The sequence below is a fragment of the Salmo salar genome, chromosome ssa12 (assembly GCF_905237065.1).
Source record: "Salmo salar chromosome ssa12, Ssal_v3.1, whole genome shotgun sequence".
NCBI classification, from domain to species: domain Eukaryota; kingdom Metazoa; phylum Chordata; class Actinopteri; order Salmoniformes; family Salmonidae; genus Salmo; species Salmo salar.
In genome coordinates this window covers 40,770,637-40,796,120 of record NC_059453.1, presented here as the reverse complement: position 1 = coordinate 40,796,120, position 25,484 = coordinate 40,770,637, and the positions used below count along the sequence as shown (strand labels likewise).

Below are 25,484 nucleotides of genomic sequence, written 5' to 3'. Positions count from 1 at the left end.
GTGTCTTCATTCACCTGTTAAGTAGCTAGATTTTCAAGCGAATATTGTAATGTTTCCATCAAAAAGAACTTAGTCGTATAATAACTCCTCATTTACCAAATAAAAAAACAAGTTCTGTGTTTCCATCCCATTTTTAACAGTCGATGGTTTTGCCACAAAAAGTTTTGCAATAAACAACAAATGTGCCAACTCTTGTATGGTGTAGTCAACAGCTCCCAGACAGGGTACAATGCAGAGGGTGATGTAATTATGGATAAAAGCAAGATAATTTGTATTTGTCAATTGGCAGCCAAACACCGTCACCATCATACAAATTAAGACCATCAAAAAGTATTTGGAAATTAGCGTCAAGCTCAGTGTGCACTTTCACCAGCCTGTGAAGTTCTTATTACCTCTGCAGCCTAATAAACTGAACAGTGCATTCGGAAAGTATTCAGACCCCTTGACTTTTTCCATATTTTGTTACGTTACAGCCTTATTCAAAATAGTTTCCCCCCCACATCAATTGACACACAATAGCCTATAACTAGAATGCAAAGACAGGTTTTTATAACATTTTACAAATGTATTACAAATAAAAAAACTGAAATATCACATTTACAGTAGTCAGACCCTTTACTCAGTACTTTGTTGAAGCACCTTTGGCAGCAATTACAACCTTGAGTCTTCTAGGGTATGATGCTACAAGCCTGGCAGACCTGTATTTGGGGAGTTTCTCCCATTCTTCTCTGCAGATCCACTCAAGCTCTGTCAGGTTGGATGGGGAGCATCGTTGCACAACTATTTTTAGGTCTCTTCAAGCGATGTTCGAACGGGTTCAAGTCCAGGCTCTGACTGGGCCACTCAATGACATTCAGAGACTTGTCCCGAAGCCAGTCCTGCATTGTCTTGGCTGTGTGCTTAGGGTCGTTATCCTTTTGGAAGGTGAACCTTTGCCCCAGTCTGAGGTCCTGAGCAGGTTTTCATCAAGGATCTCTCTGTACTTTGCTCCGTTCATATTTCCCTCGATCCTGACTAGTCTCTCAGTCCCTGCCGCTGAAAAACATCCCCAAAGCATGATGCTGCCATCATGCTGTGGGGATGTTCAATCTTGGTTTCATCAGACCATAGAATCTTGTTTCTCATGGTCTGAGAGTCCTTTAGGTGCCCTTTGGCAAACTCCAAGCGGGCTGTCATGTGCCTTTTACTGAGGAGTGGCTTCCGTCTGGCCACTCTACCATAAAGGCCTGATTGGTGGAGTGCTGCAGAGATGGTTTCCCTTCTGGAAGGTTCCCCCATCGCCACAGAGGAACTCTGGAGCTCTGTCAGAGTAACCATCGGATTCTTGATCACCTCCTTGATCAAGGCCCTTCGAACTCGATTGCTCAGTTTGGCCGGGCGGCCAGCTCTAGGAAGAGTCTTGGTGGTTCCAAACTTCTTCCATTTAAGAATGATGGAGGCCACTGTGTTCTTGGTCACCTTCAATGCTGCAGACATTTTTTGGTACCTTTCCCCAGATCTGTGCCTCGACACAATCCTGTCTCGGAGCTCTACGGACAATTGCTTCAACCTCATTGCTTGGTTTTTGCTCTGACATGCACTGTGGGACCTTATATAGACAGGTGTGTGCCTTTCATGTCCAATCAATTGAATTTACCACAGGTGGACTCAAATCAAGTTGTAGAAACATCAAGGAAGCTCAATGGAAACAGGATGGACCTGAGCTCAATTTTGAGTCTCATAGCAAAGGGTCTGAAAACGTCTAAAAACCTTTTTCCACGTTGTCATTATGCGGTATTGTGTGTAGATTGATGAGGATTTTTATTTATTTAATCCATTTTAGAATAAGGCTGTAACATAACAAAATATGTAAAAAGTCCAGGGGTGTGACTACTTTCCGAATGCACTGTACATGCTTTTCCAAGTCATTGTGGGAGGAACACGCAACATCACATGACTGCAAGTTTACTGTGACATGGTTATTCTATTAACATTTGCGCAAAAAAAATATTTCCACTGCCATTTGTCACATAGTATGCCTTCAGGAAGTATTCACCCCCTTTCCCACATTTTGTGTTACAGCCTGAATTTAAAATAGATTAAAGAGATTGAGATTATGTTGTCACTCGCCTACACACAATACCCCATAATGTCAAAGTGGAAGTATGTATTTTTTTATTTAATTTTTTTGCCAGTTAAATTAAACAGAAAAGCTGAAATGTCTTAAGTCACAACGTATTCAACCCCTTTGTTATGGCAAGCCTAAATAAGTTCAGCAGTAAACATTTGCTTAACAAGTCATATAATAAGTTGCATGGACTCACTCTGTGTGCAATAATAGTGTTTAACATGATTTCTGAATGACATCCTCATCTCTGTACCCCGCACATACAATTATCTTTAAGGTCCCGCAGTCAAGCAATGAATTTCAAACACAGATTCAACCAAAAAGAGCAGGGAGGTTTTCCATTGCCTCGCAAAAAGGACACATATGGGTAAAACATTTGAAAAGCAGACATTAAATATCCCTTTGAGCATGGTAAAGTTATTCATTACACTTTGGATGGTGTATTATGGTGTATCAATACACCCAGTCACCACAAAGATACAGGTGTTCTTCCTAACTCTGTTGCCGGAGAGGAAAGAAACCGCTCAGGGATTTCACCATGAGGCAAATGGTGATTTTAAAACAGTTAGAGTTTAATGGCTGTGATAGGAGAAAACTGAGGATGGATGAACAACATTGTAGTTGAGCCACAATACTAACCTAAATGACAGTGAAAAGGAAGCCAGTACAGAATAAAAAATATTCCAAAACATGCATCCTGTTTGCAACAAGGCACTAAAGTAATACTGCAAAAAATTCACCTTTCAGCAGGACAATAGCCTAAAACACAAGACCAATCTACACTGGAGTTGCTTACCAAGAAAACAGTGAAAGTTCCTGAGTGGCCGAGTTACAGTTTTGACTTGACTTGACTATGGCAATCCCTGAAAATGGTTGTCTAGCAATGATCAACAACTAATTTGACAGAGTTTAAAGAATTTTGAAAGAATAAATGGGCAAATGTTGCACAATCCAGGTGTGGAAAGCTCCTAGAGACTTACATCTGTAATCGCTGCCAAAGGTGATTCTACAAAGTATTGACTCGGGTATGAATACTTACATAAATTAGATATTTCTGTATTTCACTTTCAATAAGTTTGCAAAAATGTCAAAAAAACTGTTTTTACTTTGTCATTATGGGGTACTGTGTGTAGATTGGTTAGATTTAAAAAAAAACATATGTAATACATTTTGAATTCAGGCTGCAACACAATATATGTCAAGGAATACAGTGAAGACACTGTATCTAATTCACAGACCAAAAAATGATCCACCACTGAGGAACGTATTTTGTTTTGATAACATTTAGGAAAGTCTAGCTGTCCACAATTTGCTGTTTCCATCAGGCCTGTCGTAGGGCTGGGCGATATGGCTTGAAAATTGCATCTTGTTTTTTTTTCAAACTTCTTGGCGATTCACAATATACAGTGCATTGGGAAAGTATTCAGACCCCTTGACTTTTTCCACATTTTGTTACGTTACAGCCTTATTCTAAAATGGTTTAAATACAACAAAACCTCTCATGGAAAAGCGAAAATAGTTTTATTTTTTGAAAATGTATATAAAAAAAAAAAGATACCTTATTTACAAAAGTATTCAGATCCTTTGCTATGAGACTTGAAATTGAGCTCAGGTGCATCCTGTTTCCATTGATCATCCTTGAGATGTTTCAACAACTTGATTGAATTCAATTGATTGGACATGATTAAGAAAGGCGCACACCTGTCCATATAAGGTCCCACAGTTAACAGTACATGTCAGAGCAAAAACCAAGCAATGAGGTCGAAAACAATGGTCCGTAGAGTAGTATAATGGCGCCGGAGGAGATGGTTGCCGTTTTACAGGCTCCTAACCAATTGTGCCATTGTGTATTTTTCCACGTTATTTCTAACTTATTTTGTACATAATGTTTCTGCCACCGTCTCTTATGACCAAAAATAGTTCCTGCGATTACTCACCGCGTACTGGACAAAGATTGTTTTCTTTAATGAGTCGGTCGCAAAGGATTTACTTCAGACACCGGACAAGGCCCAAATCCCCGTCATTTGTATGAAGAAGAGACAAGAGATATAGGGGTCGTAGGTCGGGGTGCATTGTAAGAATCCGAGTGGGTAACCCGCCTCCAATGTCAGTCCTATCAGCCAACGTGCAATCATTGGATAATAAACTGGATGAGCTCCGATCAAGACTGTCCTACTGACGGCACATTCAAAACGGTAATATCTTATGTTTCACCGATTTGTGGCTGAATGACGACATGCTGGCTGGGTTTTCCGTGCATCAGCAAGATAGAGTAGCTGCCTCCGGTAAGACAAGGGGTGGCGGTCTGTGTATTTTTGACAATAACAGTTGGTGCACGAAATCTAATATTAATGAAGTCTCGATGTTTCGCTCGCCTGAGGTAAAGTAACTCATGATAAGCTGTAGACCACAATATTTATTTAGAGAGTTTTGAACTATATTTTTCATAGCTGTCTATTGACCACCACAAACCGATGCTGGCACTAAGACCATTCATTGAGCTGTATATGGCCATAAGAAAAGAAGAAAATGCTCATCCAGAGGTGGCGCTCCTAGTGGCTGGGGACTTTAATGCAGGGAAACAAAAAAGTTTTACCTAATTTCTACCAGAATGTTACATGTGCAACCAGAGGGGGAAAAAAACCCCACCTTTACTCCACACACAGAGACGCGTACAAAGCTCTCCATCGCCGTCCATTTGGCAGATCTGACCATAATTCTATCCTCTTGATTCCTGCTCACAAGCAAAAACTAAAGCAGGAAGTACCAGTGACTTGCGCAATAGTGGTATTGCGGTCAGATGATGCAGATGCTAAGCTACAGGACTGTTTTGCTAGCACAGACTGGAATATGTTTTGGAATTCTTCCAATGGCATTGAGGAGTACACCACATCAGTCACTGGCTTCATCAAAAAGTGCATCGATGACGTCGTCCCCACAGTGACCCTACGTACATACCCCAACTAGAAGCCATGGATTACAGGCAACATCCGCACTGAGCTGAAGGGTAGAGCTGCCGCTTTCAAGGAGCGGGACTCTAACCCGGAAGCTTATAAGAAATCCCGCTATGCCCTCCGACGAACCATCAAACAGGCAAAGCGTCAATATAGGACTAAGATTGAATCCTACTACATCGGCTCTGGCACTCGCCGGATGTGGCAGGGCTTGCAAACTATTACGGACTACAAGGGAAAGCACAGCCGTGAGCTGCCTAGTGACACGAGCCTACCAGACGAGCTAAATTACTTCTATTCGCGCTTCAAGGCAAGCAACACTGAAGCATGCACGAGAGCACCAGCTGTTCCGGACGACTGTGTGATGACGCTCTCCGTAGCCGATCTGAGTAAGACCTTTAAACAGGTCAACCTTCACAAGGCTGCAGGGCCAGATGGATTACCAGGATGTGTACTCCGAGCATGCGCTGACCAGCTGGCAAGTGTCTTCACTGACATTTTCAACCTGTCCCTGACTGAGTCTGTAATACCAACATGTTTCAAGCAGACCACCATAGTCCCTGTGCCCAAGAACACCAAGGTAACCTGCCTAAATGACTACCAACCCGTAGCACTCACGTCTGTATTCATGAAGTGCTTTGAAAGGCTAGTAATGGCTCACATCAACACCATTATGCCAGAAACCCTAGACCCACATCAATTTGCATACGGCCCCAACAGATCCACAGATGATGCAATCTCTATTGCACTCCACACTGCCCTTTCCCACCTGGACTAAAGCAACACCTACGTGAGAATACTATTCATTGACTACAGCTCAAAGTTTAACACCATAGTGCCCTTAAAGTTCATCACTAAGCTAAGGACCCTGGGAATAAATACCTCCCTCTGCAACTGGATCCTAGACTTCCTGACAGGCCCCCAGGTGGTAAGGGTAGGTAACAACACATCTGCCACACTGATCCTCGACACGGGGGCCCCTCAGAGGTGCGTGCTCAGTCTCCCGCCTGTACTCCCTGTTCACCCATGACTGCATGGCCAAGCACGACTCCAACACCATCATTAAGTTTGCAGACGACACAACAGTGGTAGGCCTGATCACAGACAATGATGAGACAGCTTATAGGTAGGAGGTCAGAGACCTGGCAGTGTGGTACAAGGATAACAACCTCTCCCTCACTGTGATCAAGACAAAGGAGATGATCGTGGACTACAGGAAAAGGGTGGCCGAGCATTCCCCCATTCTCATCGACAGGGCTGTAGTGGAGCAGGTTGAGAGCTTCAAGTTCCTTGGTGTCCATATCACCAACGAACTGTCATGGTCCAAACACACCAAGACAGTCGTGAAGAGGGTACGACAAAGCCTATTCCCCCTCAGGAGACAGAAAAGATTTGGCATGGGTCCTCAGACCCTCGAAGTTCTACAGCTGCACCATCGACAGCATCCTGAATGGTTGCATCACCGCCTGGTATGGCAACTGCTCGGCCTCCGACCGCAAGGCACTACAAAGGGTAGTGCTTACGGCCCAGTACATCACTGGGGCCAAGCTTCCTGCCATCCAGAACCTCTATACCAGGCGGTGTCAGAGGAAGGCCCTAAAAATTGTCAAAGACTCCAGCCACCCTAGTCATAGACTGTTCTCTCTGCTACCGCACGGCAAGCGGTACCGGAGCGCAAAGTCTAGGCCCAAAAGGCTTCTTAACAGCTATTATCCCCAAGCCATAAGACTCAAGAACAGATAAAAAATAATGGCTAGCCTGGCTATTTGCATTAACCCCCCCATTTTTACGCTGCTGCTACTCTCTGTTTATTATCTATTCATATTCACTTTACCTCTATCTACAAGTACGTATTACGCCAATTACCTCGAGTAACCTGTGCCCCTGCACATTGACGCTGTATATATATATATATATATATATATACATACATACATACATACATACACACACACACACACACACACACATGTATAGCCTCTTTACTGTTATTGTTGTTTTTTAATATTTTTTTTTTACCACTTATTTTGTATTTAAACTGCATTGTTGGTTAAGGGCTTGTAAGTAAGCATTGCACTGTAAGGTCTCTGTTATTCGGCGCATGTGACAAATACAATTATTTGATTTGATTTAGAGCTCCGAGACAGGATTGTGTCAAGGCACAGATCTGGGACTGCAGAAACATTTCAGGAGTAGCTTCGGGACAAGTATCTGAGTATCTGAATGTCCTTGAGTGGCCCAGCCAGAGCCTGGACTTCAACCCGATCGAACATCTCTGGAGACCTGAAAATAGCGACGCTCCCCATCCAATCTGACAGAGTTTAAGAGGATCTGCAAAAAGGAATGGGAGAAACTCCCCAAATACAGGTGTGCCAAGCTTGTAGCGTCATATACCCAAGAAGACTCGAGGCTGTAATTGCTGCAAAAGGTGCATCAACAAAGTAGTGAGTAAATGGTCTGAATACTTATGTAAATGTGATCAGTTTATTATTTTTAATGAATCTACAAAAATGTCTAAAAACCTGTTTTATCTTTGTCATTATGGGGTATTTATTGTGTGTAGATTGATGTTTTTTTTTTTTAATCCATTTTAGAAAACGGCTGCAACGTAACAAATTGTGGAAAATGTCAAGGGGTCTGAATACTTTCCGAATGCACCATCTTGATTTGTGCAAAGCTGTCATCAAGGCAAAGGGTGGCTACTTTGAAGAATTGAACATTTGTTTAACACTTTTTTGGTTACTACATGATTCCATGTGTTATCTAATAGGTCTGATGTCTTCACTATTATTCTACAATGTAGAAAATAGTCAAAATAAAAAAAACTCTTGAATGAGTAGGTGTCCAAACTTTTGACTGGTCCTGTATACTTCCATACATTTTTTCCTAGCGCTAACTGCGTAGCCCAAACTGTTTGGACGCTATAGACGCTCTAGCTGTCATTGATTGGATTCCAATGCAAAAAATAACAGATCACTCTAGCTTTAACTTTTATTATGCTAATTATATTTTAGCGGGGGAGCAGACAGACTCTAGGAGGTTAACCTACTTTTCTGCAATAATGACTGATCTGGCTTTCAAGTATGTCTATAAAAATAAAAAAAATTCAGAACCATTCACATCCACTAATAATGACCAACTTCTGGTAGTAGGCATTATAGAAAATTAACACAGGTCTCATGAACAATCTCTCAAGGACAAGCCCACATGCTAGTGAGTAGCCAGCTAATCTTTAAATTTAAAGCCAACTTGGATCTATTTGCTTGTTAACAAAGGTAGAACAGTGGAACTGAATAAACCCTCCTGTCCGTCTGCAACTGTTTGAACAACATGGCCTGTTCACTTTGTTTAGATGTTGAAATCAAGAGGCTAAAATGTTGCTAGCAGTGCGTGGTACCGCAATGCTGCGCGCGACAGAAACTGAGCATTAATATTCCAGTCGTTTTCACTGATACTCCCATTTTATTAGGGTCTGCTCTGTTCTCATTTTGGGAGTTGAGACATAAAAAGGGTATCGTTAGAAGGGGAATCAACCGATTCTGTTGGTAGTTGCACAGTGCACACAGCACAGGAGCAAAAGAAAGGAGACCAAAAAGACATTCATAAAAACAAAAAAATATAAAATAAAACTAGATTCTTGCGATGCAGGCATTTGGAACATCGTGCTAAAACATACGTTTTTTATCCGACAGGTACTTTACTCTCATATGGTTGAATAGAAACATGATTCATGTCAGTGATGTTAAGTGTGCTTGTGCATCAGTGTTGGTGTGTGGTTGTGTGTCAAAAAGGTTACCCTGCGGCCAGTGCTTCTGTGGACCACGGGCACCCTCTCCTCCCCTGTTAGGGAGTTGACGTCCAGCTTGGTGGGGTCTTTGCAGCGATGTCTCCGCTGTTTGGGCCGCTCCACAAAGCTGTGCAACATCGCTGCGCCAGGAGACTGAAACCCCAGATTTGGCAAGATCAGCACACTACAACATCACCTGTCATCACGTGGTTGGAGAGTTACTTATCCAATAGAACTCAAGAGTATTCTTCAATGAAAGCTTCTCTAACATCAGATATGTACAGTGCAGTATCCCTCAGGGCAGGTTCCATGTGCCGCTACTTTTACAAATGATTTGCCATTTGTCTTACAAGAAGCTAAAATGACTATGTATGCTGACAATTGCACACTAAAGTTGTGGCCAAAAGTTTTGAGAATGACAAAAATATTAATTTCCACAAAGTTTGCTGCTTCAGTGTCTTTAGATATTTATGTCAGATGTTACTATGGAATACTGAAGTATAATTACAAGCATTTCATAAGTGTCACAGGCTTGTATTGACAATTACAGGAAGTTGATGCAAAGAGTCAATATTTGCAGTGTTGACACTTCTTTTTCAAGACCTCTGCAATCCACCCTGGCATGCTGTCAATTAACTTCTGGGCCACATCCTACATTTACGTAATCTACATTACATTTACGTAATTTAGCAGAATGGACTGATGGAAGCCCATTCTTGCATAATCAATGCTTGGAGTTTGTCAGAATTTGTGGGTTTTTGTTTGTTTGAGGATTGACCACAAGTTCTCAATGGGATTAAGGTTTGGGGAGTTTCCTGACCATGGACCCAAAATATCGATGTTTTGTTCCTCGAGCCACTTAGTTATCACTTTTGCCTTATGGCAAGGTGCTCCATCATGCTGGAAAAGGCATTGTTCATCACCAAACTGTTCCTGGATGGTTGGGAGAAGTTGCTCTCGGAGGATGTGTTGGTACCATTCTTTATTAATGGCTGTGTTCTTAGACAAAATTGTGAGTGAGCCCACTCCCTCGGCTGAGAAGCAACCCCACACATGAATGGTCTCAGGATACTTTACTGTTGGCATGAGACAGGACTGATGGTAGCGCTCACCTTGTCTTCTCCGGACAAGCTTTTTTCCGGATGCCCCAAACAATCGGAAAGGGGATTCATCAGAGTAAATGACTTTGCCCCAGTCCCCAGCAGTCCAAACCCTGTACCTCTTTCAGAATATCAGTCTGTCCCTGATGTTTTTCCTGGAGAGAAGTGGCTTCTTTGCTGCCCATCCTGACACCAGGCCATCCTCCAAAAGTCTTCGCCACACTGTGCGTGCAGATGCACTCACACCTGCCTGCTGCCATTCCTGAGCAAGCTCTGTACTGGCGGTGCCCCAATCCCACAGCTGAATCAACTTTAGGAGACGGTCCTGGCGCTTGCTGGACTTTCTTGGGCACCCTGAAGCCTTCTTCACAACAATTGAACCGCTCTCCTTGAAGTTCTTGATGATCTGATAAATGGTTGATTTAGGTGCAATCTTACTGGCAGCAATATTCTTGCCTGTGAAGCCCTTTTTGTGCAAAGCAATGATGACGGCATGCGTTTCCTTGCAGGTAACCATGGTTGACAGAGGAAGAACAATGATTCCAAGCACCACCCTCCTTTTGAAGCTTCCAGTCTGTTATTCGAACTCAATCAGCATGACAGAGTGATCTCCAGCCTTGTCCTCGTCAACACTCACACCTGTGTTAACGAGAGAATCACTGACATGATGTCAGCTGGTCCTTTTGCAGCAGGGCTGAAATGCTGTGGAAATCTTTTTGGGGGATTCAGTACATTTTGCATGGCAAAGAGGGACTTTGAAATTAATTGCAATTCATCTGATCACTCTTCATAACATTCTGGAGTATATGCAAATTGCCATCATACAAACTGAGACAGCAGACTTTGTGAAAATGAATATTTGTGTCGTTCTCAAAACGTTTGGCCACGACTGTACACATCAGCACCTGCAGACAGTGAGCTCACTGAGACTCTTAGCAAGGAGTTACAGTCAGTGTCAAAATGGGCAATTAGCAATACATTGGTCTTAAATGCATAAAACCAAAAGCATTGTATTTGGTTCAAAACATTCTTAGACCTTAACCTCAACTGAAGTTGTGCATAAATTGTGTGACCATTGAACAAGAAGATCAACTCCTAGAAGCAACACTGTTATCATGTTCAAGTTATATTGACAAAGTTGTTGTGAAGATGGGGAGAGTTAAGTTGTTATAAAAACATGTTCTTCTGTACTAGTTGTTGAGGCTTTGATCTTGTCTCATCTTGATTACTGTCCGGTAATATGGTCAGGTGCAGCAAAGAAAACCCTAGTATAGCTGCAGTTGCCTCAAAACAAAGCAGCACTCCTTGCCCTTAACTGCACACACAGAACTAACATCAACAAAATGCATGATAGTCTTTCATGGTTGAGGAGAAAGACTACTTCTCTTCTAGTCTTGAATAAGAAACGTGTGTTTTAAATGCCCACCCACTTGTATAATCTTTTTGCAAACACTTCAAACAGACATACATAATCCACCAAACATGCCACTAAAGGTTGCAAGATCGAATCCCTGAGCTGACAAGGTAAAAATCTGTCGTTCTGCCCCTGAACAAGGCAGTTCCTAGGCCGTCATTGAAAATAAGAATTTGTTCTTAACTGACTTGCCTAGTTAAATAAAGGTACAAAAAGATAAAAAATAAAATGTTACCCAAACCATAAAACAGATTTAATGCATTGCTCAGTTATATATAAAGCCATGTCATCGTGGAATGCTCTGGAACCAGAGGTTACCCAGGCAAAAATAAAAAGTTTAGCTTAAAAAAACAGATTTAAAAAAACATAGTATCACAAGATCGAATTTAACTATACTGAACAAAAATATGAACGCAACATGCAACAATTATATATTTTTTACTGAGTTACAGTACATAAGGAAATCAGTCAAAATAAATACATTCATTAGGCTCTAATCTATGGGCCTTGGAGGTCATAAGCCCACCCACTTGGTAGCCAGGCCCCCCCTTCTTCCACCCCCTCCTCAGACGATTCCGCAGGTGGAGAAGCCGGAGGAGGTACTGGGCTAAAGTGGTTACAAGTGGTCTGCGGTTGTGTGGCCGGTTGGACGTACTGCCAAATTCTCTAAAACAACATTGGACGCAGCTTATGGTTGAGAAATGAACATTAAATTCTCTGGCAACAGCTCTGGTGGACATTCCTGCAGTCAGCATGCCAATTGCATGCTCCCTCAACTTGAGACATCTGCGGCATTGTGTTGTGTAACAAAAGCGCACATTAAAAAAGTGGTCTTTCACTGTTCCCAGCACAAGGTGAACTGTATAATTATCATATTGTTTAATCAGCTTCTTGATATTCCACACCTGGTGGATGGATTATCTTGGCAAAGGAGAAATGCTCACTAACAGGATTATAAACAAATTTGTGGACATCATTTGAGAGAAATAAGCTTTTTGTGTGTATGGACAATTTCTGGGATTTTTTATTTCAGGTCATGAAACTTGGGACCAACACTTTCCATGTTGCGTTTTTAGTTTTGTTCAGTGTATATAAACTACATGACCAAATGTATGTGGACTTCTGCTCGTCGAACATCTCATTCCAAAATCATGGGCATTAATATGGAGGTGGTCATCCATTTGCTGCTATAACAGCCCCTACTCTTCTGGGAAGACTTTCCACTAGATGTTGGAACATTGCTGCTGGGACTTGCTTCCATTCTGCCACAAGAGCATTAGTGAGATCAGGCACTGATGTTGGACGATTAGGCCTGGCTCGCAGTCAGCGTTCCAATTCATCCCAAAGGCAATCGATGCTGTCGAGGTCAGGGCTCTGTGCAGACCAGTCAAGTTCTTCCACACCGATCTCGACAAACCATTTCTGTATGGACTTCGCTTTGTGTACAGGGGCATTGTCATGCTGAAACAGGAACGGGCCTTCCCCAAACTGTTGCCACAAAGTTGGAAGCAAAGAATCGTCTAGAATGTTATTGTATGCTGTAGAGTTAAGATTTCCCTTCACTGGAACTAAGGGTCCTAGCCTGAACCATTATTCCTCCTCCACCAAACTTTAGTTGGCACTATGCATTGGGGCAGGTAGCGATCTCCTGGCATCTGCCAAATCCAGATTTGTCCGTCGGAGTGTCAGATGGTGAAGCGTGATCCATCACTCCAGAGAACGTGTTTCCAATGCTCCAGAGTCCAATGGCAGCAAGCTTTACACCACTCCAGCCGACGCTTGGCATTGCGCATGGTGACCTTATGCTTGTGTGCTGCTGCTCAGCTATGGAAACTCATTTCATGAAGCTCCGGACGAACAGTTTGTGTGCTGATGTTGCTTCCAGAGGCAGTTTGGAACTCAGTAGTAAGTGTTGCAACCAAAGACCGATCATTTTTATGCACTACGTGATTCAGCAATCAGCGGTCCCGTTCTGTGAGCTTGTGTGGCCTACCACTTCACGGCTGAGCTGTTGTTGCTCTTAGATGTTTCCACATCACAATAACAGCACTTACAGTAGACCGGGGCAGCTCCAGCAAGGCAGAAATATGACAAACTGACTTGTTGGAAAGGTGGCATCCTATGACGGTGCCACGTTGAAAGTCAGAGTTTTTCAGTAATAGTCGACTTCACTAATTTGAAGAGGTGTTCACATACTTGTGTGTGATACATATATATATACACACACACACACCAAAAGTAATATTTTCAACAATGTAGAAAATAGTGAAAAAAAGAAAAACCCCTTGAATGAGTAGGTATGTCCAAACTTTTGACTGGTACCGTACGTAGTGCCTTGGGAAAGTATTCACACCCCTCGACTTTTTCCACATTTTGTTACGTTACAGCCTCCTTCTAAAATTGGTAAAACATATATTTTTTTTACACACCATAAATACCCCATTATGACAAAGCAAAAACAGGTTTTTAGAAATTGTTGCAAATGTATTACTAATAAAAAAACGGTCATTTACATAAGTACATTACCCTTTACTCAGTACTTTGTTGAAGAAGCCTTGAATCTTCTTGGGCATGACGCTACAAGCTTGGCGCACCTGCATTTTGGGTAGTTTCTCCCATTTTCCTCTGCAGATCCTTTCAAGCTCTGTCAGGTTGAATGGGGAGTGTCGCTGCACAGCTATTTTCAGGTCTCTCCAGAGATGTTTGATCGGGTTGAAGTCCGGGCTCTGGCTGGGCCACTCAATGACATTCAAAGACTTGTCCCGAAGCCACGCCTGCGTTGTCTTGGTTGTGTGCTTAGGGTTGTTATCCTGTTGGAAGGTGAACCCTTGCCCCAGTGTGGAGGTCCTGAGCGCTCTGGAACAGGTTTTCATCAAGGATCTCGCTGTACTTTGCTATGTTAATCTTTTCTTCGATCCTGACTAGTCTCCCAGTCCCTGCAGCTGAAAAACATCCCCACAGCATGATGCTGCCACCACCATGCTTCACTGTAGGGATGGTGCCAGGTTTTCTCCAGATGTGACATTTGGCATTCAGACCAGAGTCCTTTAGGTGCCTTTTGGCAAACTCCAAGTGGGCTGTCATGTGCCTTTTATTGAGGAGTAACTTCCGTCTGGCCACTAACATAAAGGCCTGATTGGTGAAGTGCTGCGGAGATTGTTGTCCTTCTGGAAGGTTCTCCCATCTCCACAGAGGAACTCCAGAGCCCTGTCAGAATGACCATCGGATTCTTGGTCACCTCCCTGACCAAGGCCCTTCTCCCCCATTTACTCAGTTTGGCCAGGTGGCCAGCTCTAGGAGGAGTCTTGGTGGTTCAAAACTTATTTAATTTAAGAATGATGGAGGCCACTGTGTTCTTGGGGATCTTCAATGCTGCCGAAATGTTTTGGTACCCTTCCCCAGATCTGTGTCTCGACACAATCCTGTCTCGGAGCTCTACAGACAATTCCTTTGACCTCAAGGCTTTGTTTTTGCTCTGACATGCACTGTCAATTGTGGGACCTTATAAAGACAGGTGTGTGCCTTTCCAAATCATGTCTAATCAATTGAATTTACCACAGGTAGACTCCAATCAAGTTGTAGAAACATCTCAAGGATGGTCTATGGAAACAGGATTCACCTAAGCTCAATATCAAGTCACATAGCAAAGGGTCTGAATACTTATGTATTTTTTAAATTTATTTAACCTTTATTTAACTAGGCAAGTCAGTTAAGAACAAATTCTTATTTACAATGACGGCCTACCCCAGCCAAACCCTAACAACGCTGGGCCAATTGTGCGTAGCCCTATAGGACTCCCAATCACGGCCAGTTGTGATACAGCCTGGAATCGAACCAGGGTCTGTAGTGACGCCTCTAGCAGTGCCTTAGACCGCTGCACCACTCGGGAGCCCTAAATAAAAGTATGTTTGTTATTTTTTATAATTTAGGGGGAAAAAAATAAATAAATTCACTTTATGGGGTATTGTGTGTATATTGATGAGTAAAAAAATTATAATTGAATCAATTTTTAGAATAAGGCTGGAAAATGTGGAAAAAGGGAAGGGGTCTGAATATTTTCTGAATGCACTGTATAACTCTTATTCAATTAAATTCCAAATAAATTGTTTTAATGTAATATCTTATGTTGTTCTTGTCTATTACTATTCTGTACTTTCTCATCTATTTATATGTTTTATGTGGACCCCAGGAAGCGTAGCTGCTGCATATGCTGTAGCTAATAGGGATCCTAATAAACTAAACCAAACAATATTCTCTTACTATAAAACCTGGTGAGTTGAACCCTCTTAACATTAACTTTCTCACAATTTCAGAAAACATATGGGTTCCCTCTACCTGCTTATTCCCTCTTGATTCCAGGAATCCTCCAATGGAGAAGGAATCGTCCAACATTGATTTCTGGAGACACTTTCTTTTGACAATGATCAACTCACCGGTGCAAAAGTGGGCAGTTCCATGTTGTAGTTAGGATTCTGCCGCAGCCATTCCATCAGGCCCTTGTTGGCAGCCTCTCTGTCAATGGCCACCACCTCTGGCTGGGTGGGTGTGGAGGGTCCCGGGGGGCACTCTGGTGGGGAGGTGGACGACACCGCAGAATGGCTGACTTCTACCCTACCCTGTAGATGAAACAATTATAGAAAACTCAATCAGATGTCGTTGATTCACCACTCAAATCTAGTATGAAGCTCTAGTGACAACCTTGCGTACCAATGCACATGAATTGCCTCCTCCAAGCACGAAACCACAAGAGTCAACTTTATTGTCCTTCCCCCTGAACTTGGTAGGGGGACAGGTCCACAGTAATTATCATCAAAACCAGGAGGGGCAGAAAACTAGTACCATTAAGCTGTCCTTTTTGCTGTTCACAAAACCAAAAGCACTTCTGACTTTGCAAACCTGTTGTTCCGGCACGTGCATTCCTCTGCTCTTGACGAACCCCATGTCGACTGCCTCCACGTTTCTCCGTCTGCCTCTCCTTCGGCGCATGAAGGCATCGTCGCGCCTCAGGTTGCCGTTGACGATTTGGCCGGTGACTGGGTGGATGAGACCTGCCTGCAGGATCCCGGCCATGTCTACTCCCACCGAGCCCTGCATGGCACTCTGAATGACACTCTGCATGCCGCCCATGGCAGGCAGTTTGTGGGAACTAGGATGGACCTGGTGGCTCATGTGGCCTACAGTGGCTGCCACGTCGCCCCCAATGCCCAGATCGCCGGCCTTGGAGAGGTCCATGGCCGCCTCCTGCCAGCCGTTGAGCAGCAGGGCCCCGTCTCTGTGCGGCACCGTTAGGGGCATCTTCTCCCCTGGATGGCACTGCTTACTGAGCACCACGCCCTCGTACTCAAACGACCGCCTACCCCGCTTTAGTTCGGGCAGATAGGGCGGCGCCACCAGCCTCTCCTGCAAGAGAGGCAAGGATGTCAACCTCCAGCCTCCTGGGCTGCATTCTCCGGCACCTCTTTGCTTGTACTGAACAGGATGGAAATGGAAGGAGAATGGAAGAATATTAAGAAATACTGACAATAGAAAGGTGAATATCCACAAAAACATCAAATAAGATTTTCCACAACAATGGTTATGAATTATGATGTGAGAAAGGGACAAAGCATGAACATGGGATAGTCACCTTGGGCAGGCGGGTGACAGAAGGAGCTGGGATGTTGAAGTTAAGGCTCTGGGATGGCTGTACCCTGGTTGAGATGAAGCCAACCCTCTGGTGCACACTGTTGGGCACACAGGTGTTTGCCAGAGAGCTGGGAGAGTCATACTGCTGGCTGGACGAGGGCCACTTCCCCTTCAAGATGGCGTGACATATACTGTCCAGGCGGTTGATGATCACCCGGTCCTGCAAGGCAAAGTTGCACAAAAAAGCCCCATGTCTCATTCCCCTGGTTCCCAGTATATGGCCCACACACACACCCACACATTTGTGAACAGGGCACGACAGCCCCTCTTCTCCCTCCCTCAGGAGGCTGAAAAGATTTGGCATGGGCCCTCAGATCCTCAAATGGTTCTACAGCTGCACCATTGAGAGCATCTTGACTGGCTACATCACCGCTTGTTACGGAAACTGCAAGGCACCTGATCGCAAGTTACTACAGAGAGTGGTGAGTACTGCCCATGGCAAGCGATACTGTTGCACCAAGTCTGGAACCAATAGGACCCTGAACTGCTTCTAACCCCAAGCCAAAAGACTGCTAAATAGCTAATCGAATGGCTACCTGAACTACCTGCATTAACCCTTTTTTGCAATAACTCAATGCACACACACCGGACTCTACCCATACACTCACACATACTTACACCGACACACACACACTTTAGACCACATATGCTGCTGCTACAGTCTATTATCTAGCCTGAAGCTAAGTTACTTTAACCCTACCAACATGTACATCACAGGGTTTCCATTAGGAAAATGTGGTGCCAGATGTGACCGGGAAGATTTTAATTTACCGTCCATTTTGAGAAATGTTGCATACCCATATGCATTGGGTGCATAACCCATTAGGCATCCACCCATTGTGCTCAGATTGACAGAAATCACATTTAGATTATGGTAATGCATATTAACAGAACATGCAACTCATGTAATGAAGCAGTCAATAAAGCATAATTTTCAAACATTTGCCAAAATGCAATTTGCAGGAAAACACCATTCTAAACAGTGCACCTGGGAAAACACTATTCTAAACAGTGCAACTGATAGTGGTTCCATATGTGACAGAGATGAAAACTTAGAAAGAGGGGGAATCTAAAGATGCAACCACTAGGATGGGTTGCTATTATGACTAGGATTGTGCCTTTGGCTTCTGGACAACATAAAAAAATTCATATGAAACCAATAGAACAGGAGAGAAATGGCATAGTGGCAGGTCCAATAGGGAAGTAAATAAAATACATTTGTGAAAATTATATAATTACTACAGGCTATACATAAATAAATAAAATAATTCCAAATACTTCAAAAGAAAGAATGACTTACCCACAGAGGAATCGAGGATCATTAGCTTCTTTTAAAAAATAGATATGGATTGTTTCAAATCACAAACTTGTAGGACTATGCCTATTTGGGAAGCCAGCAATTTGGACAACACACATGGCAATAGGCAGCCCTAAAATTTCCCGGTTGCTGTAATGCCCCCTAAAAAAAATAATTGCCTTGCGGCCAAAGTGCCCATTGTGCCCTCTTACTTAAATGGCTCTCTCAGATATCTCAATTGTTATTAGCAAATGCCCGTCACGTGATTGGGTCCTTCTCACAGGTGTAGCAGCTCTGAAGTAGGCTACAAGTGAAGACAGACACGTCAGGGATGCAACAGCGCGTGTCCTTATCGAATTCCCGAGGCGCTTATTGAAGATGTTAAAAGAATTGTCCACATATACTTTTCATCACCTAACAAGATGAGGAGGCCTAATGAACAGCAAAAGCACTATGTCAATCTACTATCCCCCATAGTATAAAAGTTGACCTAGTCTGTTGGTCAGCTTGTCCTTCTGTGCGAGAAATAAATATTCCAAACATACTCTGGGACAGTTGTGGAACACTATAGATCCCAAATTAATACAACCACTGTACACCGAAAAACCTTTTAAAGCAATGAGGCTGATGCAACAGATCAGAAAGTTTTATCAACATTTTAAGCTAAACTATTAGGCTATTTCTTCACATTATAAGAGCAGCAATGCGCACACGGCAGAATAGCTACTGTTTTTTTTGTTTTTAAAATCAATTTAATTGGCTATTTTGGTTAATGGCCTAGGTGCCCTATCTGCCTAGGTGGCAGATAGGGCACCTCTTGAAGGCCAAATGGCCTTGACCCTAAAATCACAAAATTTCAGGCCGGTCAGTAGGTCTAACTGATTACTGAGTTGCGGCTTTCAGTGAAAATCATCTAAAATATGCGTGAAGATAATGTGTCTTGAGTATAATTTAAAATCTTGTCTTGTTGCTCTTTGTGCTATGTTGCTCTGTCTGCATGCTACGTCTTGCTTGTCCTACAGTATGTTGCTCTGCGTGTGCTCACTGCTCTCGTCTGTATTGTTATTGTAATTGTTTTTTTGTGCTATGTTGCTCTGTCTGCATGCTACGTCTTGCTTGTCCTACAGTATGTTGCTCTGCGTGTGCTCACTGCTCTCGTCTGTATTGTTATTGTAATTGTTTTTAATAACCTACCCAGGGACTGCAGTTGAAAATAAGCCGGCTGGCTAAAACCGGCACTTTTACTGAAATGTTGATTAATGTGCAATGTCCCTGTAAAAATAAAATAAACTCAAACTGTTGAGACAAGAAGCGGAGGGGTGTGTGGCGAAGATATAGGCGAGTCTCTCTCCGAATGGCTACGCTGTCTTCCGCCAATTCTTGCGCATTCATTGTGTGAATTGTTTACCCTTTGATCATAAAAATAAAATAAAAATATCCTGATTACATACAGTATGCATCCAAGAGTAAATGTACTGTTAATCTCTTGTCTCTTGGTTACACTAATTTCTGTTAATGCATGTATGAATTACAGTCATTTACCATTCTCATTGTTTACAGAGTTCACAAACTGCTACACTCATTTCATAACCATCACTTACAAGATTCGTCATTTTTTTAATTGTCTTTTGTTTGGAGTGCGCCATGTGAGCAATGAGCATGTGTCTGCTTTCTCTGTCCTGGTAATGTTGAGGGCTTGTGCGCGCATGAGCACGCATAGAAGTACCTGGCCTGCTGCGTGGAAATGTAGGAACGTTTTTTTTTTTTACATTGCGAATGATAATACACAGAAAGTATTCACACCCTTTGACCTTTTCCACATTGTCTTGTGTTACAGACTGAATTTAAAATGGATTAAGATTTTTGGGCCCTTGGAGATTGGCCGAAAATTGCTAAGAGCTTAAGAATCTCGATTACTTTTCTTCAGAAGGAGTTTCACCATAGCAGTTTTTAGTGCAGTCTGGAAAGTGAGTGATTAACAATTGCTTGCACTTCTTCAAATAAGACTGTTTTGAATAAAAACTGACAGATAAAAACTGTTTTGAAGAAGGTGGTGGGGATAGGATCGAGAAGGCAGAAGGCGTAAGTTTGATATCACTTTCCTGAGCATGTCTGTGTCAACCAGTGAAAATAACTCCATAGTATCTTTGCGTGGTAGGTTAGGGCACATATCAAACTTCTCAGTTCTTGCTTGACTGATACCCTGCCTAATGTTCGCAATCTTATTACAGAAATATGCCGCAAAGGATAGGAAAGTTCACATAGGTTTGCGGGGGTAGGATTTATCAGGCCATCAATGGTCGAGAAGAGCACTCTCAAATTAATTTCATTAATAGTGATCAAGTTAGAAAAAGTAGCCCGTCTGGCATTTCTATTGCCAGAATATCATAATGGACCTGCAACTTTGACTTTCTCTTCTTCTGCAATTTCTCTTTAACTTATTTGTTTCTTCACTCATCGAAGGTGCTCTCCATTTGGATGTGGTCTTTTTCAACATTACTGGAGCTATGGCATCAATGGTTGCCCTTAATTTGGTATTACATTTATCAACTAAATAATCACAAGAGGAATGCAGAATGTGATGGTGTATTGGTCATACACTTAAAATCTGTAGCAACTTCAGAGATAAGATAGCGTTTCTTAATAATACATTCAGTATTACCCTGTGCTAACAAGGTAGTAAAAAATACACAGTGGTGATCAGATAAAGTGCAGTCGGAAAGTATTCAGACCTCTTGACTTTTTCCACATTTTGTTACATTACACACACACACACACACACACACACACACACACACACACACACACACACACACACACACACACACACATACATACACATATATATATATAAATAAAATGTAAAACATTTAAAACCTCACCAACCTACATACAACACAATTTTTTCCAAATGTATTGAACCTTATTTGCATAAATATTCAGACCCTTTGCTATGAGATTTGAAATTGAGCTCAGGTGCATCCTGTTTCCATTGATCATCCTTCAGATGTTTCTTCAACTTGATTGGAGTCCACCTGTGGTAAATTCAATTGATTGGACATTATTTGGAAAGGCACACACCTGTCTATATAAGGTCCCACAGTTGACAGTGCATGTCAGAGCAAGTTCCGAGACAGGATTGTGTCAAGGCACAGATCTGGGGATGGATACCAAAACATTTCTGCAGCATGAAAGGTTCAAGAACACAGTGGCCTCCATCATTATTAAATGGAAGAAGTTTGGAACCACCAAGACTCTTCCTAGAGCTGGTTATCAGGGGAAAGGGCCTTGGTCAGGGAGGGGACCAAGAAATGTATGGTCACTGACAGAGCTCCAGAGTTCCTATGTGGAGATGGGAGAAGGACAAGCTGTAGTCCAGGGTGGTTTTCAATAAGTACGCCCCTACAGTTTGAAGATAAACATGTTTCAGTTAGAAACATGTAATCAACTTTGAGCTCAGTAACGAGGTCATTCACGAGAAATAACATTTAAAAGTGCCATATTCACCCCTGGGGCATCTGCCTCAAGGTAACCAATGGAATAACAAATCAAGTTATTAATGTTATAACCACGTTTTCTGATAGTCTCCAATCTATCACAATGGTAGGATATGACAGTTTGTATAAACTCACTATAAGGTGGAGTTAGAGGAACATAAATTAGGTTACTCACAATAACTATAGTGCAATTTCTATGGGTGTTGATATACTTTCCAAGTCCTCTGTTACTGATGATGAGAGGGAGGACCCTGTTCGTTAGTCTCTAAAACAGCTTGCGATGTTGCTGGAAATAATCCTGGAACCCCTGCGTTTAGGGTGAATCCTGTCTCTTTTAAAAAGTGCATGTTCAAATAAAATTTGATTGGTCACATACACATATTTAGCAGATGTTATTGCAAGTGTAGTGAAATGGTTGCTCCCACAGCAAATCAAAGTTGTCACAAAAGGAGACATTCTGGTTGTTGCAGAGTTTCCCGGTACTCGTTTAGGGCAACAAGTCGGCTGAAACGTTCCAAACCCCTTCAATAGCACGGGAGGGGGTAAGGGCTAATTATTTTCTTCCCTGTGCTAGTGAGAGTGTTTAAATTTTTTTATAGTCCTCCCTCAGATTGCCTAAAGCAAAGGTTGTTAAAACCTACGTGAGGGATAATGGTGTCAATATTGGAGTAGTTGGCCAGAACTGTAAGCAGGAGGGAGTTGATGTCATGGACACAGGCTCCTGGGTGACAGTGGACCTTCGCCGGTCCACAGACCGTAGGCAGGCCAAAATCTCTTACCATCGAGCTGCCCACAATGATGGTGCTCGTGATGGAATCCGATGGGGAAGGAAGAGGGGGAGCGGGATGGGACTGCCTCGGGCAGGGGGGGGATGGAGGCTTCGACCCAGGCTAGCCCGACTCTTTGCACCAGCAACAGTTTATGGCATCGGAAACCCCAGGATGGTTGAAGATGGCCCAAGACCCTTCCGTCTTGAGTCAGCGGCCTGCTGAACTGTGGTGGCTGTGGGGGAGGGTGCCACCGGGTCGGCCATCAGCTGGTGGCATACTCCCAGGATCTGTGCTGACTCCCGGGGCCTTGAGAAAATCCAGTCTCCCATGGGCCGTGGATTTGAGCTTAACATCTGTCCATTAGATTGGGACAGATCAACGCCGCCGACTCATCGACAGCTTTGCTATAGGAGGCATTTATAATGGAGATTTGGTTTGCCTTGGCAAGGTCGGTGTACTTAGAAAGCAGGTTATCCTTTTCTCGCAGCCGATCTCTTGCATTTAGGGCAGACAAATCCCTGTCCACTTTTCAGTTCCACCTTATCTTGTGATTAAGTGGAAATCATTTCACACCTAAAGCATTTGTGCCCAGCTGTGGATAAAAACACAGGTGAGCTAGCGCTGCTAGCATAGGTCTGCTCTGTTTTCATGACGGGTAGCAGCTAACTGGTACTTAACAGGAATCCGGAACACAAACTTACGGTCCCAGCCGTAAAGGCAAACTGCGTTGCGGAATCCGTAGCAATAAAAACTTTAGCTATGATTCAAAATGATTTAACCCATAACAGTCCAAGCCCTGTCTAAGTCGGGGGAGGAAGGGGGGTTCTACAAAACTATATGGAATTGTGTTAAGAAGGTCATTCCAAGGATAATTTTGCCATTTGAAGTGCGACATCGGCGGATTGAGACACATCCAATGCAAAAAAACAAATCTCTCACTTAAACAGATTTTTATGGGGATTTTTTTTATTATACTAATAAGATTTCTGCGGGTGCGCGAGCATCCACTCTAGGGGGTAAATCAAAACAATTTCATAGAAACAACAAACCGAATCTAGGCAGTACACTCTGTCTGTTGCGCGCTTGGATGACGTATGTTGTGTGAAGTTGCTTACAGTGAATGTTCCTGAGTGGCCGAGTTACAGTTTTTATTTAAACCTACTTGAAAATCTATGGCAAGACCTGAAAATGGTTGTCTAGCAATGATCAACAACCAATTTGACACAGCTTAAAGATTTTTTAAATATTTTATTTATTACCCCTTTTTCTCCACAATTTCGTGATATCCAATTGGTAGAGAGCGAGAGTTGCACCCCTTCTGAAAAAACCTACACTCGATCCCTCCGATGTCAACAACTACAGACCAGTATCCCTTCTTTCTTTTCTCTCCAAAACTCTTGAACGTGCCGTCCTTGGCCAGCTCTCCTGCTATCTCTCTCAGAATGACCTTCTTGATCCTAATCAGTCAGGTTTCAAGACTGGGCATTCAACTGAGACTGCTCTTCTCTGTGTCACGGAGGCTCTCCGCACTGCTAAAGCTAACTCTCTCTCCTCTGCTCTCATACTTCTAGACCTATCTGCTGCCTTTGATACTGTGAACCATCAGATCCTCCTCTCCACCCTCTCCGAGTTGGGCATCTCCGGCGCGGCCCACGCTTGGATTGCGTCCTACCTGACAGGTCGCTCCTACCAGGTGGCGTGGCGAGAATCTGTCTCCGCACCATGCGCTCTCACCACTGGTGTCCCCCAGGGCTCTGTTCTAGGCCCTCTCCTATTCTCGCTATACACCAAGTCACTTGGCTCTGTCATATCCTCACATGGTCTCTCCTATCATTGCTATGCAGACGACACACAATTAATCTTCTCCTTTCCCCCTTCTGATAACCAGGCGGCGAATCGCATCTCTGCATGTCTGTCAGACATATCAGTGTGGATGACGGATCACCAGCTCAAGCTGAACCTCGGCAAGACGGAGCTGCTCTTCCTCCCGGGGAAGGACTGCCCGTTCCATGATCTCGCCATCACGGTTGACAACTCCCTTGTGTCCTCCTCCCAGAGTGCTAAGAACCTTGGCGTGATCCTGGACAACACCCTGTCGTTCTCCACTAACATCAAGGCGGTGACCCGATCCTGTAGGTTCATGCTCTACAACATTCGCAGAGTACGACCCTGCCTCACACAGGAAGCGGCGCAGGTCCTAATCCAGGCACTTGTCATCTCCCGTCTGGATTACTGCAACTCGCTGTTGGCTGGGCTCCCTGCCTGTGCCATTAAACCCCTACAACTCATCCAGAACGCCGCAGCCCGTCTGGTGTTCAACCTTCCCAAGTTCTCTCACGTCACCCCGCTCCTCCGCTCTCTCCACTGGCTTCCAGTTGAAGCTCGCATCCGCTACAAGACCATGGTGATTGCCTACGGAGCTGTGAAGGGAACGGCACCTCCATACCTTCAGGCTCTGATCAGGCCCTACACCCAAACAAGGGCACTGCGTTCATCCACCACTGGCCTGCTGGCCCCCCTACCTCTGAGGAAGCACAGTTCCCGCTCAGCCCAGTCAAAACTGTTCGCTGCTCTGGCACCCCAATGGTGGAACAAGCTCCCTCACGACGCCAGGACAGCGGAGTCAATCACCACCTTCCGGAGACACCTGAAACCCCACCTCTTTAAGGAATACCTAGGATAGGATAAAGTAATCCTTCTAACCCCCCCCTTAAAATATTTAGATGCACTATTGTAAAGTGGTTGTTCCACTGGATATCATAAGGTGAATGCACCATTTTGTAAGTCGCTCTGGATAAGAGCGTCTGCTAAATGACTTAAATGTAAATGTAGTTACAGTCTTGTCCCATCGCTGCAACTCCCGTACGGACTCG

General features: G+C 43.5%; 1 protein-coding gene across 9 annotated transcripts in view; it reads right to left on the bottom strand.

Moving 5' to 3' along the window:
• chd6 (chromodomain helicase DNA binding protein 6) overlaps positions 1–25,484 on the bottom strand; it is a 132,782-nt gene that overhangs the window by 2,084 nt on the left and 105,214 nt on the right. For 7 of the 9 annotated variants that reach the window (XM_045691373.1, XM_014131640.2, XM_014131639.2 and 4 more), the window contains 4 exons: positions 16,989–17,207; positions 16,259–16,831; positions 15,796–15,978; positions 8,858–9,001 (listed from right to left, as the gene is read on the bottom strand). In XM_045691373.1, coding sequence (XP_045547329.1) covers positions 8,858–9,001; positions 15,796–15,978; positions 16,259–16,831; positions 16,989–17,207 — 1,119 coding nt within the window. The remainder of the gene's footprint in view (positions 1–8,857; positions 9,002–15,795; positions 15,979–16,258; positions 16,832–16,988; positions 17,208–25,484) is intronic. The other 2 variants (XM_014131638.2, XM_014131641.2) reach the window with 2 other exon arrangements.